At 52.4% G+C, this 13647-nt stretch overlaps 1 protein-coding gene across 4 annotated transcripts in view; it reads right to left on the bottom strand.

Annotated features, from left to right (window-relative positions):
- Window positions 1–384: 384 nt before the first annotated feature.
- Window positions 385–13647, bottom strand: part of PIK3R5 (phosphoinositide-3-kinase regulatory subunit 5) — a 60031-nt gene continuing 46768 nt past the window's right edge. For 3 of the 4 annotated variants that reach the window (XM_027471394.3, XM_027471392.3, XM_027471393.3), the window contains 10 exons: window positions 12695–13451; window positions 12148–12301; window positions 11862–11987; window positions 11431–11556; window positions 10687–10780; window positions 9324–9400; window positions 8704–8797; window positions 7208–7290; window positions 6885–6997; window positions 385–5809 (listed from right to left, as the gene is read on the bottom strand). In XM_027471394.3, coding sequence (XP_027327195.3) covers window positions 5668–5809; window positions 6885–6997; window positions 7208–7290; window positions 8704–8797; window positions 9324–9400; window positions 10687–10780; window positions 11431–11556; window positions 11862–11987; window positions 12148–12301; window positions 12695–13451 — 1766 coding nt within the window. In that variant the 3' untranslated portion in view covers window positions 385–5667. The remainder of the gene's footprint in view (window positions 5810–6884; window positions 6998–7207; window positions 7291–8703; window positions 8798–9323; window positions 9401–10686; window positions 10781–11430; window positions 11557–11861; window positions 11988–12147; window positions 12302–12694; window positions 13452–13647) is intronic. The other variant, XM_027471396.3, reaches the window with a different exon arrangement.

The following is a 13647-nucleotide window of genomic DNA, read 5'->3' as shown; positions in this document are numbered from 1 at the left end:
CCATGGGGCCTGGCCACAGAACAGCTCTTGTGCCTCTGCAGAGCGACCCAGAGGAGGCCAGGGAGCCTCCTAGGAGGAACAGCTATGCACAGACCTCACCTTGCGCACACAGGCTCTGCCAGCTTTCCTCCTTAACTCAACATGAAGCTAGTTTGGGATTTACAGCATCAAAAATGTTTTTTACTGGCAAAACAGGAGCTCAATTAGCCGCTGCAGGTCTCCGTGTCATGCCCTCTGGGACCAGGTTAACGAACCAGTGACTTTATGAGGTTTTTCCTGCTCTCGGGTCAACTGCTCTGCAAACGACCAGGTGCACCCTGCCCTCCGTGTGGAGATGGGAGCCGTGCCTTCTGCACTGGGAATTACTCGACACAAACACCGTACTTGTACTTGAAATAAATCAACATTTAATATCTTACAATTACGTTAAAAGTTCTTTGAACAGTATTTTACAGATCAGCACAGACATGACACAGTTTTGGTGAGGCTGCACGTATGTACAAGGATGGCCTGAAGGAACCTCCGACTTCCTTCTTTTCATTTCCAGAAAGCATCAGAGGTCAAAAAATGAGCCAGGATTACGAGTCCCTAGAGCCTGTGCTTGTTTTTCCTCCCCAGCGTGTGGAAACTCTCTTCTCTAGTATTTGTGTAGGGCCAGCTGAAACCAAAGAGGTTTGTATCATTAACAGCGGCAGGGGTATATTTAGCCACGGATATCAAGATCACAAATAGAAATGTTTTGACAGGATAAGGTGCTATTTTAATGTATTGAACAACAACGACAGAAAATAAAACAGCTGTCAAATTTCAGCCCCGTTTGAAATGATGCACACAAACCTGTCTGGGAATTAAGTCAATGGGAAAACTTTTTCCAAGTGGGTGGAAATAGCTATTCAAGTCTGTGTCTGATCCCTTGAGCCTACTGGACTTAGTGATGTGCAGGAGAGATGCCCAGCAGTGACCTCAGCATGCTTTTCCACATCACCCAGCAGTGGCTTGGTGTCCCTGCTGTGAGCAAGGTCACAGCTCCACGTAGGAGAGGACGGGTGCTCCCAGAGTCGCTGCAGGGCCAGGGAAGGGGGGTCCTTGCCTGGAGTCCAAGCTGTATTTGCACCACACAGGGGGCCAGAGCACCTGCACACCTTCCAGTGATGCCTGGCCTTGCATGAGGTCTTTCCTGGGAGTCCACAAGGCAACACCATCCTTGGGATGGCCTATTCAGGTGGGAGGATGAAGCACAGAGGCCTCGGGAGCATGTTCCTGTCTCACTCTCTGGTCAGCAGCAGAAGTTGCATCCCAAGCTGCTGAGGACACGCAGAGCCAGCTGGCACCTTCCCAACCCCAGATGTTTGCCAGCTGTGCCCAGGCAACAGCAGAGGCAGGGGGCAGGAACTGGGTCCAGCAAACAGCAGGGCCAGGATCAGCAGTCCCATCAGAGGGATCCCCAAACCCCTTCCAGCAGGGAAGCGGAGGAATACAGCAAATAACCCTAGCCCATGCTCCTCCAAGGCAACTGAAGTGCCCGGGGGCTCTGGCCCTTTCCCTGGCAGATTCAACCTTCAACGTGGTCACCCCCAAGGGGACCCTGCTGCCGTGCCAATGGCCCTCGGGGACAGAGCCCAGCCTCATTCTAACTAGTGCTAAGAGCTGGCAAAGCCCCATTTTCTGGAGGAGCAAGGGACCCACACGTAGCTGATCTCACCATGGCCAAGTCCTGCAGCCCCAGCAGCACAGAGGGTCCCTTCCAGATGCATCCCAGGGAGCACATCCTCGGCATTAGGATCCTTGTACCCTGCAGCAGGCAGCATGCTCTTCTGCCAGCCATCTTTAGTGCAATGACCAACAACTAAATGAGAAACCCTGAGGGCTATGAATCCAGGCAAGGCTTTTCCAGCCTCATTTATTGATCCTGGGGTCAGAATACCTTTAAATACACCCAACTATTGCACCTTTCTGTACCTACAGCCTTGCAGAGAGAAGGAAGAGGGGGGGAACCTCTCTTTGCAGGGAAGAAGGGATCTCAAATACTATCATTGCTTGCAAGTGTCACTAGTGTTTTTGGTGCTGGGTTCTTCTCTACCAAAGCCACCCAGTCAGGTGAGCTTATGGCAATCCTAGTGGTTTTCCCAGTACCTCCCTCCCTCCTATGAGTGTGAGCATGGTTCCTGCTCTATCTCAAGCAACTATTGAGCGTTCAGCCTCTGGGATGTCTCTTGCACTCAGTGCTGGTGAGCAGGATGCAAGAACACGGCCTGAACAGGGAGTCCTTCTCCCTCTCGGATGAACTCTGAAATTCTGCAGAAATTGGAAGTTCATCTCCTGCAGGTCCTGGATTTACAGTAAACATACATATGCACGACAAGCCACCCATGCCCCGGAACAGCCTATTGCACTGGATTCACTGGGACACAAGCAGCAGTCTACAACTGAGAGCCTCTGGGTAAGGATCAAGGGACGAACGAATAAAGGGGATGTCGTTGTGGGAGTCTATTACAGACCGCCTGGCCAGGACGATAGCGCCGATAACTTATTCTTTATAGAACTAAGAGAGGCCTCGAGATTAACTCCCCTTGTCCTTATGGGGGACTTCAACTTGCCAGACGTTAACTGGGAGTGCCACACGGCTGACACGAGCAAGTCCAGGAGGTTCATGAAGCACCTAGATGATAACTTTTTGGTGCAGGTGCTAACGGAGCCAACTAGGAAAGGTGCCCTCCTAGACCTGTTGCTAGAAAACAGAGAGGGTCTGGTGGGAGATGTGGTGATTGGTGGCCGCCTCGGTCATAGCGACCATGAAGTGGTTGAGTTCAAAATTTACGGTGACAGAAGGAAAAGTGCCACCAAAACCTCATCCCTAGATATGGGGAAGGCGGACTTCAGGCTGCTCGGGGAACTAGTCAGCAAGGTCCCCTGGGAAGCTGCTCTTGAAGGCCTTGATGTCCACCAGTGCTGGTCACTCTTTAAGCGATGCCTCCTAGAAGCACAAGATCAGGCGATTCCTAAATATCGCAAGTCAGGCAGGCGGGGCAGGAGGCCGTCGTGGCTGACCAGGAACATTCTTATGGAGATTAGGCGGAAACAGAGAGTGTTTCGCTACTGGAAGGAGGGCCGGGTGACATGGAAAGAATACAGGGATGCTGCTCGTGTCTGTAGGAAGAAAATTCGTGTGGCTAAAGCACACCTAGAGTTGAAGCTGGCTGTGTCTGTGAGAGAAAATAAAAAGGGTTTTTTTAGATATGTGAATGGAAAAAGGAGAACTAAAGAATACGTAGGGCCGCTCCTTGACAGGGAAGGTCTTCTCACAGACGATGACATAGGCAAAGCAGAGACGCTTAACGCCTTCTTTGCCTCTGTCTTCAATGCCGATGATGGGCTTCGGGACCCAGGGTGCCCCGAGCTGCAGGACCGGGACGGTGGGGATGACAAACTCCCGACCGACCCTGAACGAGTGCGGGATCTGCTACTCCACCTGGATCCCTACAAGTCCATGGGTCCGGATGGGATTCATCCCCGGGTGCTGAAGGAGCTGGCGGATGTCATCGCGGAACCTCTCTCAATTATTTTTCAACGATCCTGGGAGTCTGGAGAGGTCCCGGTAGACTGGAAGCTGGCAAATGTTGTGCCGATTTTCAAGAAGGGTCAGAAAGAAGACCCTAGCAATTACAGGCCTGTCAGTCTCACGTCAGTGCCTGGTAAAATCATGGAGAAGATGGTTCTCGAACGTATTGAGGCGCGCCTGGGGGACAAAGCAGTCATTGGTCCCAGCCAGCATGGGTTTGTGAAGGGTAGGTCCTGCCTAACTAACCTGATTTCCTTTTATGATAAGATCACCCGTATGGTGGACCAAGGGAAACCAGCTGATGTGATTTTTTTGGACTTCAGCAAGGCTTTTGACACGGTTTCCCATAGGATCCTACTGGACAAAATGTCCAGCATACAGCTAAATAAAAACATCATACGATGGGTGAGCAATTGGCTAACGGGCAGGGCCCAAAGGGTTATGGTGAATGGGGCTGCGTCAGGCTGGCGGGTGGTCACCAGTGGGGTCCCTCAAGGCTCCATTTTAGGGCCGGTACTTTTCAATATTTTTATAAACGATCTGGATGTAGGAATAGAAGGCATTTTGAGCAAGTTTGCTGATGACACCAAACTTGGAGGAGTTGTGGACTCGAATGAGGGTGGAAAGGCCTTGCAGAGGGATCTGGATAGGTTGGAGAGCTGGGCGATCGCCAACCGCATGAAGTTCAATAAGAGCAAGTGCCGGGTCCTGCACCTGGGACGGGGAAACCCTGGCTGCACGTACAGACTGGGCGATGAGACGCTGGAGAGCAGCCTAGAAGAGAGGGATCTGGGGGTCGTGGTAGACAACAAGTTGAATATGAGCCGGCAGTGTGCCCTGGCAGCCAGGAGGGCCAACCGTGTCCTGGGGTGCATCAAGCACGGCATCGCTAGCAGGTCGAGGGAGGTGATTGTCCCGCTCTACTCTGCGCTGGTGCGGCCTCACCTCGAGTACTGTGTGCAGTTCTGGGCACCACAGTATAAAAAGGACATGAAACTGTTGGAGAGTGTCCAGAGGAGGGCTACGAAGATGGTGAAAGGCCTGGAGGGGAAGACGTACGAGGAACGGCTGAGGGCACTGGGCCTGTTCAGCCTGGAGAAGAGGAGGCTGAGGGGAGACCTCATCGCAGTCTACAACTTCCTCGTAAGGGGGTGTCGAGAGGCAGGAGACCTTTTCTCCATTAACACCAGCGACAGGACCCGCGGGAATGGAGTTAAGCTGAGGCAGGGGAAGTTTAGGCTGGACATCAGGAAAGGGTTCTTCACAGAGAGAGTGGTTGCACACTGGAACAGGCTCCCCAGGGAAGTGGTCACTGCACCGAGCCTGACTGAATTTAAGAAGAGATTGGACTGTGCACTTAGTCACATGGTCTGAACTTGGGTAGACCTGTGCGGTGTCAAGAGTTGGACTTGATGATCCTTAAGGGTCCCTTCCAACTCAGGATATTCTATGATTCTATGATTCTATGAACCCTTGCTGGGCTCTTTTTGGCCCCAGCTGGGTTGTTCTGCTTTGTGCTATTTCTCTTCAAGACGCCCATCGCTCGTAATTCAAAGCAAACCCTGAGAAAACCTGTCCCTATCCCCAAAGAACTACCCCAAGCATCTCTGACTTGTTACGGGTGAAAAGTCATCAGGACACTGTTTGGGTGGTCAAATCCACATGCACAGGCGGCCAGCTACCCCCAAGGACATCCACATTCCAGAACGCGTCCCCCCCATACCAGCTCGCCCAAGATCACAATGACCTTGCAGTCACTGTCAAGTGCAGCCACAGCACCATTTGCTGGCAGGAAAATGTCATTGTCCTTGCCTCTCTCTCAATCCCGATGTTGGCAGTCTGCTGAACCAGGTGGAGATCTCAAGGAAGCCACCTTCCTCCCAAGGAATCCTGAGCAGTACCGGCACCTGACACCAACGTTCCCATCTCTGAAGGATGGACCAAGCCCAGGCCAGGAGCAGCTCGGTCAGCAGGCGAACACTTCAGACTGCAGGATGTCTTGGGCAAGAATGGCTGGGTATCCAGCTCTAAAGGGGAGAGTCAGCTTCCCTTTCCTGCAGCTATTTCAGTGTTGGATGCGAGTCTGGTCTTGAGAGGGCACGGTTCTTCTACGGCAGTGCTCCACTGAAGGTGGAAATGGGTAAACACAGGAGAGAATGAAATTCAGAGGGGTCCTGGGGAGTCAAAGAGGACCTGCTCAGTGCAAGGGAATCGCTGTCCCGGGGTTTGTAGCACACAGAGATCTCACACCTGCAGGGGAATAAAAAGAAACCAAGATGTAAGCAAGGTGTATGGTTGAGAACCAGGGTCTTGGGGTGCAGCAGAAACTTTGCAAACAAATGGGAATCAGTGCAATCTTTAATCAGTGCAGGACTGGAGATGCAGCGCCCAGAGTTCAGGTCCTATATGCTAGCTCTGACTGGGATCTAGAGGAGAAGTAACCACACAGGGTATTTTCTGAAACTCGTTAGGGAAAATGAGAACTTTTGCATCCCCCCTGTTCTGGAGAAGTGGCAATAGCTCCTGTTGCATTTCTTGCACTAAACTATCACATTAGTCCCTTGGGTCACACAGCAAACAAGTTAAGCTCCTAAAGAAAAGTTCCTATTTAAGACATTTAAGAAGTAACATCTGAAATCTCCTTCCATTTTAGGCAGCATAACTTTGCAGAGCTCTGCTCCCCCTGAGGGAGAAATTAGAATGCTTGCACGTTTTTAAGACCAGTGGATCTGCTGGTTGGATCTCTTTGTGCCCACAGAAACATGGTGCCTCCAGTGAGTTTCCAAATCCCATCCTCAGCAAGCCAGCTTGGTGCCCTGGGGACATGACTGATGGATGAACAAATGAACAATTCTTGCTCCATCTACCCCAGTCTCACCCCTGAAGATCATGGGGTCCTTTTGCAATGGGTATGTTAAAGGTGATGGAGGATCCCAATGAGGTTTAGGAGCTGAAGGCTCTGCTCATACACTCAGTGCTCTCCAGGTACCTCATTCACTTTACACGACTTTCCCCTGTCTTGCTGAACAATCTGTCTTCATTTGACCAGCTGACTGGGGACCACCATTTAAATGGTGACAGTCATAAAAGGTGAAATATTACTAGGATCTGAGCAGGACCAGCCATCCCACCTGAGCTCAGCTGCACTACAGAGCTTGAAGCTATGACACGCCAGCTTGGGCATCTGGCATAAACACACCACAGTGCTCAGGACCTTGTCCCCTCTCTTGGCCACCCATACTTTGAAAATAAGTCCTCACGCAGAGGGTGCGCCGTCCTGGGAACGCTGACTGCATCAGGCAGCCTGCCACATTGCAGATCTTACCTGGTCACACTCTGCAGGATCTTCTGCTCATCCTGGTCCAGGCACACGGCAAAGGAGGACTGGACACCAATAATCTGCACCTTGTCTACTTTTATCTGGGACACGCTGAGCTGCTGAGAGAAAGTGAGTCCAAGTGAAGGAGCTGCCAGGATCTGTACTTTACCCCTGTGCAGGGCACCTCAAAACTGGTGGCCAACAGGATCCCCCAAGGAGTTACTGACTGCTCCCCAGGTCACAAACTCCATCTCCCACCCTGTCTCTCTCCCAGCTGGGCCAGGCTGACTTTTTGTTACCAAATGTAAAAGCACCATGACTTGAGTTACCTGATTGAAACTTTTTTTGGATTTGGAGTTTTGCCTTTTAACCACCTCTGTCATGGTCAAGTTGAGACACTCTGTCTTTGAGGCTGTAACAAAAAGCAAACTGTTATCACTCAAGGCTTCTGGTGGGTACCCAGGCAGTCCCTCTGCCCACCAAAGCATCCCAGAGCCAATGGCTCCCAGCAGGACCCCACTTGCAGGAAAATACAGCATGCTTGTAGCTTTCCCTCACCCATGAGAACCCACATGGTAAGAAAGCAATCAGACAGAGGTAATCTTCCAAACATAGCAGCAAAGAACATTTAGCTATCTGAGCAACTAAACATGAGAAAAGCCATTGCCCCATCATGATGAGGAAACTCTAGGTCTCCCACCATGGCCCTTCCTACAGGCCCCTTGGAGATGCTTCTTCATGTCTGGAATTACAGTGACATCCTGTGGTCAAACTGCTGAGTGTGAAAACTGACAGAGATGAGCAGGAGACCAGGTTTCTTTTGTAAGGAAGGAGGTTCACGAAGAGGAAGCCTCTCCCTAGAGTGGGAGCTTCTGCCCATGCCCTGAAACAAACCCACCACACTGGCAGTGCAAGTGAAGCTTCTGAACTAGCACAGAAACACCCAGCTCAAAACACACAGAGGAGATGAGCAATTAAATCCTGCTGGAGTTTTTCCGAGATTGTTTGCATGGCTTTGAGGATGAAGACCCAAGAGGAGGGACAGAAGTTGACAGAAGTTGACAGAAGTTGAGCTCCACAGGGCACGTAGGAGCTGTTTGGTAGCTTATATGGTAGAGTTTTTTAGTCATTTTCCCTGGCTGCTCTGCTCACAGATATACATCTGTCGCACATAAAGTGCACAAAGAAAGAGGAATTAAAAAAAATCCTCAGTTCACTCAGAACTGGACGTCTGGTACAACAGCAGAGCTCAAGCAAGAATAAACAGATATTGCTTCTAAATCAGCACACTAAGAGACAAAAGCCTTGCTGCCTTTAAAAGGCTCAAAGCTTTATTCATTGCCCACTGGGAATGAGAACATAAAAAAAAAAAAAAACAAAAAAACGATGAAACAAATCCACGTGGCAGGCAGCTATCTCCAAGTGCAGGAAGGAAACCAAGCTGCAGCAGCAGCCCTGTGAGTGCCTGGCAGCTGGCTGCAGGGCACAGCTGTGGTGGCAGGACAAGCACTCCCTCCCTCGGTCTGACTTGATTTAGCAATAGGCTCCTCTCTGATGGACAATCCAACACAACAAAAGATTTCCCAGCTGGAAGCTTCAGGATAATGAGAAACCAAACGTCCTTCAGCCCTGACATGGCGCTAAGGAGAGCCAAGGAGAACAGCATCTTATGCCCCAGGGAACACCGGGCATCTCCCACATATTTTCTGCATGCACACATCCCTGCTGTGCTCTGGCTGGATCTCATGGCTCTCATCCGTCCTCTGTCTTGGTCTGTCCCTCCCATTGCTTCCTACACAGAGCCACCAAGACCAGCTCTACCCACCTAGCTCCTCGTACTTCTTGCAGGCTTTGCTGAGGTTGACGGATGTGCAGACCTTCTCAACATCGTTCCAGTGACTTCTTCCACTGACAGCTGTCTGCAGGGACCAAACGAAGCCCGTGAGATGCCGTGCTCCAGGCTGCCACCCTACCTCCCAACCCGACCCTTGGGCTGGGCTAGCCCTGATCTGGTTTTACCTGGGGCTGCACAAAGTTTGAGTAGGCATTAAAATTCTTTTAACCTTAGCATTACAGAAATTGTCCAGAGTTAACATTAAATAACTGCAGAGGGAACAAAAAAAAAAAAAAAAAGGACTGCTGTGATCAGCAAGAGATTGCTCCCTGGAAGCCGAGTCTACCAGTGTAAACTGGCAGCCAGTACATGTCCGGTCTATGAGAGCTGGCTGCACATTCCCTATTTTACCAGGCTTCTCAGGATTGGAAAGCCATCTCCAATTAGCCTGTAAGTAGACAATTAGCTTGATCCAATCCCCCAGGCTTGGATTAGGACTCCTTCAGCACATTCTCAGTGTCTGTCTCTGTCAGCCCCAGCTGGGACACGTTTGGGTAGCACTTAACTGGTTTTCTGCCACATTTGTCCTTGTGCAAGTCCCAGGCACTCACCTTGCTGTAGGCGATCTGTAGTGTTAGTGGGATTGCTTCTCTGTCTCCATCTATGCCCAGCCTTTTGCTGCCCGGACCTGCGCAAAACAAGGAGCAAATGTCACTCGGTGGACTTTTCTCCCCAGTTTTCAGAGGGCTACTGAAACAGCAGCACACTCGGTACGTACAGGAAGGGAAAAATCCTGGTTTGCTGAACACAGCTACAGAGCAAAAAAGAAAAAAGTGGCTTAAAAGCTGCCAGAAAGCAATTATTCTAGTGCAGAAGTTACAGCACAAAGCACAACAAACAGCTCTGCAAACTGAAAGCAGTGCTGGCTAAGCCAGTGCAGCAGGGTCAGTGCTCCAGGGAATACACAAAGCAATAAAAGGCTGCATTGCTAACCCAGCTCCTGTTTTCCAGGGCATATTTGTGCCCACATTAAATTAGCCTTGAAATACTGTGCCCAACACTTACTAACTTTTTTTTTTCCTGGATAATTTTTTGCAGATGTTAAGTAGTGTGCTGCCAGACAACCAAAGGAAAACTCAAAGTCAGAAAAGATCGGTGGTTTCATGAGTTATTGGGAAGAGGTCCTGGCCAAGTCTGGATTTTGGGACAGTAGGGTGGTGACACTTTATGTGGAGGATATTTTATGAGTTCTCTTCAGAAAGACAAGGCGAGCTCACAGAAAAGCAGTTGGTTAACAATATCAAGCAGTGTGTTTGAATGCAGTATGGTGGTTGGCCATGAGATGTCTCTGCGAGCTGCAGCAGGCAGCATGCCACCCCTGGTACCCACAAGAGAGCTGAAGACCACACTGCAAGCAGATGCTTCTGTCGTCACTTTTATCTGTAATAATTTTATAAATTTCTAGTTTAAAAGCACATGATCTCTCTTGCAGGAAGGCTCCAAGCACACACACAAACATTGTTTTGCCCAATAAGCTAAGGAAATAGAACAAGGGATAAATGATGCTCTTGGACAAAGCATAAACAACAAAAAGCACGACAAATAAAGGATGAAGAGCTGCACTTGGCCAGGTGCTGATGAGCAGGAAAAAAAAAAAAAAAAAAAAAGGTTTGAAATTGCTTTACAGCTAATACACCTGGAGAGTTAAGAGAAGTAAAAAGAGCAAGGCACTGCCACAGCTTCGCTCCTGAAGAGGAGCGCAGGAACAATGATGGTTCAACTCCAGACTTGTGAAAACACATCTGCGTCTCTGCTCATGTTGCAGCCTGGGTTCAGACCCCTCTTGCAGCCCATGTGTGGTGCCAAAGCCCCTGGGCACACTCCCTCCAGCCCCCCGGCAGTCCTCACCCAGCCCAGCAGCTTGCAGACTCCCACCCCGAGGCTGCAGCGCTGCACAGAACACGAGTTACAGACCTGAAGCCTTGATGGCCCGCGTGGCTGCCGAGTGGCCCAGCTCGAGGGAGTGGATGAAGACTTCGGTCATCTTTTCCCCACCTATGAAGGTGAGCTGCCAGGGGGAGAAGAGAGATGAAGGAGATGTGGTGGTGAGGAGACCTCACAAAGACATGGAGCTGGGGGGTGCAACCTGCCCCTCTTGCTCCTTTCTGCAGAAAATGGGCAAATCCTTTGGGCTTTCAAAATATGCTTTTCAACCACTGCTTTGGGTGGCACTCACCTTTAGCTACACCTCAGGCTGTTTTAACAGACCACCAGCAAGTGGGCCACCAAAGCCACCACTGCAGAAGTGGTGCAAGTGAAAATTTTCCCTCTGGGCATACAGCAGGTATGGAGAATGGGCTTTGTGGAGGAGCTTGCTGGAAAGCAGAAACTTCCAGCAACATGAATGACCTGTCAGCACTGCCAGGAGTCCCTCTTGCATGGTGGGGAATGGTGTTTGGATGGAAAACTGCTCATGTCAGTTAAGAACTGTCTGGGCAGGACCTGCACTCTTGATCCCTGAGCCAGCAGCACCAGCCAAAGCACTGTGAGCTCACGTGCAAAGGTCCCCAGGAGAATAGGAGGAGACCAAGCTCGGCCTCACCAGCACGAGGTGGCTGTGCCATACCCACATCCTCTCCCCAGGTGGGCCCAACGTTGGTGACCCAGGCAGAAGACACCTTCCCCCATGCTGAGATGGTGCTGAGCCCCTTTGCTTACCTCTGTCTGGTAGAGCTGCAGCAGGACGGGGCGCGTGGCGAAGCGGCAGTAGTAGAGGATCATGTCGGCCAGGATGGGCAGCTGCTCCCGCGAGTCCCCCTGGGGCTCAGCCTCCGGCTTGGCAGACTGTGGTGAGGGGCGAGTCACAACCCTGATGGTGTTTGTGGCACCCACAGCCCAGCACCACCAACTGCCCATCCCACCCCCTGGAGATGGAAGCCCTCCTCCTGGCCACCAGAACCACCCATCTCCATCTCCATCCCATGCCCACGGAGCGCAGCCTGCTGTACAGGTTCAGGCCACGGCGTGGTGGCCCAGTGCTAAGCAGACGGGGCTGTTCCTCAGGGAAGGGGGACACCAGGAAGGGGGACACCAGGAAGGGGGACACCAGGAAGGGGGACACCAGGCCCTACCACCCAGTACGCACGTACCTGACACAGGACGTCCATGGGCAGGTTCATCAGCCCAAGAACGTTCCGCTCGTACCATGGGTCCAACATGCCGATGTAGTGGGAGATGTCGTTGGTGCTGCTCTCCACCCCAGCCAAGGTGGACTCCTGAAACCAGACACAGCGGGGTCACCCTGTGCCCCCCATGCTCCTCTCCCATCGCTTGGGGCTGGTGGAGGAGCCCCCAGCGCTCCCCCTGCCTGGCCTGCTGGTGGGATGAGCAGAGTGCTGGTGGCACCACAAGCCCAGCGGTGGGCAGGACACCTACTGCCTGTGCCGAAGCCCGGAGCTGCAGGTCCCCTGGGGATGGGGGAGGATGTGTCAGCGGGGCCACTGGAGCCAGGCAGCTCCTCTTCACGGGGATGTAGAAGAATTGCAGCTTGAAGTACCTTGTCAGTGTGGGGCAGGTGCTCTCCTTCAGCCTAGGAGAACATGGGAGAGGGCTGGGTGAGCAAAGTCCTCTGGCACATCCCAGCAAGGCAGGAGGTGATGTGCAGAATTAGACCCCAGTGGCATCTGGGGGGTGTTGTCCCCTTCCAGAGCAAGGCAGCAATGGAAGGAACATGAAAGCGCATGGCACGTGGACAAGGACATCCCCGTGCCTCGCTGACTTAATGGCAGTGCCACCTGGCAGTAAGCATCCCCATCACTTCCACCTCCAGCCAAGGGCAGCTGGATGTCCCCTGCCGCATCTCAGCACCAGGGAGCCCTGCTCGAAGGCAGCAGCGACCCCAAAGCCAGGACTCTGGTGACCCCACCAGTGGGACATCAAGGGCTGAATACCTGCAGCCAGGTCCCCGTGCCACCCAGCTCACCTGAGGTTGCTGTAGGCTCGGGCCACTTTCCCTGAGATGCGGTCGGAGCCGAAAACCACCACGCGCAGGGTGGACACCTTGGCGTCCTCGTCGTAGCTGAGGAAGGGCCGTCGGGGCAGGCTGAGGAGCCGCGGGGCGTGCAGCGCCTGCAGCCGCTGGCTCAGGACGTGCTGCGGCAGCGAGTGAGCGCGCCGGGAGCGCGCCGGCACGCGGTGCTTGGCCTGGGGGTGGCACAGGCTCTCGGCACGGCGCAGCGGGAGCGAGCCCGTGTCCGGGCAGCCCTTCAGGTCCCTCCTCAGGACCAGCTGGCTTTTGCTTTTGAACAGTTTGTAGATCTTGTTGGTCAGCGTGTGTCTGTATTTGTGGTGGGGCTTCTCCACCTTCAGCTCCGGCCGCCCAACCGCGTCCAGGGAGCTCTCGTCACTGTCCTCCGCGTACCCGCTGTCCATGCAGTCCTTCAGGCTGGAGACAAAAGAGCGCAAGGACTTTCTGGAGACCACCGTCAGCTCTGAGATGGAGTCTTTGGAAGCGGTGAAGAGGGACATGCGTGAGTGCTTAGGTCCCTCTTCTGCCAGCGCCGAGTACATGGAGTCTTTGGAAATGGTGGAGATGGGGGAAAGCAGCGAGTCCCGCTCTGGGGAACAGCCGTCCGTTTCCACGTCCTCTTCCTCCTCCTCCTCCTCCTCATCCTCCTCATTCTCTGAGGCCACAGGCTCGACAAAGTTGCACTCCTTGCTGAGGACATCATTGAGGACGTCTGAAAGGCACAGGAGGGAGATCAGGTCTGGCACGGGCCCTGTCGGAAACTGGACACCCCAGACAAGGACCCTCCCGGCAGCATGGCCAGCACGCTCTTTAATCCCACATGGATTCAAACTAAGGACCAAAAAACCTACCCCTGAGCATTTTTAGATTTTCATAACATGCTTATTGTTATTATTATATTGCTTATT

Source organism: Anas platyrhynchos, chromosome 19, assembly GCF_047663525.1.
Source record: "Anas platyrhynchos isolate ZD024472 breed Pekin duck chromosome 19, IASCAAS_PekinDuck_T2T, whole genome shotgun sequence".
Lineage (NCBI taxonomy): Eukaryota > Metazoa > Chordata > Aves > Anseriformes > Anatidae > Anas > Anas platyrhynchos.
The sequence above is the reverse complement of the archived record's forward strand: the minus strand, read 5'-3'. Positions and strand labels throughout refer to the sequence as shown.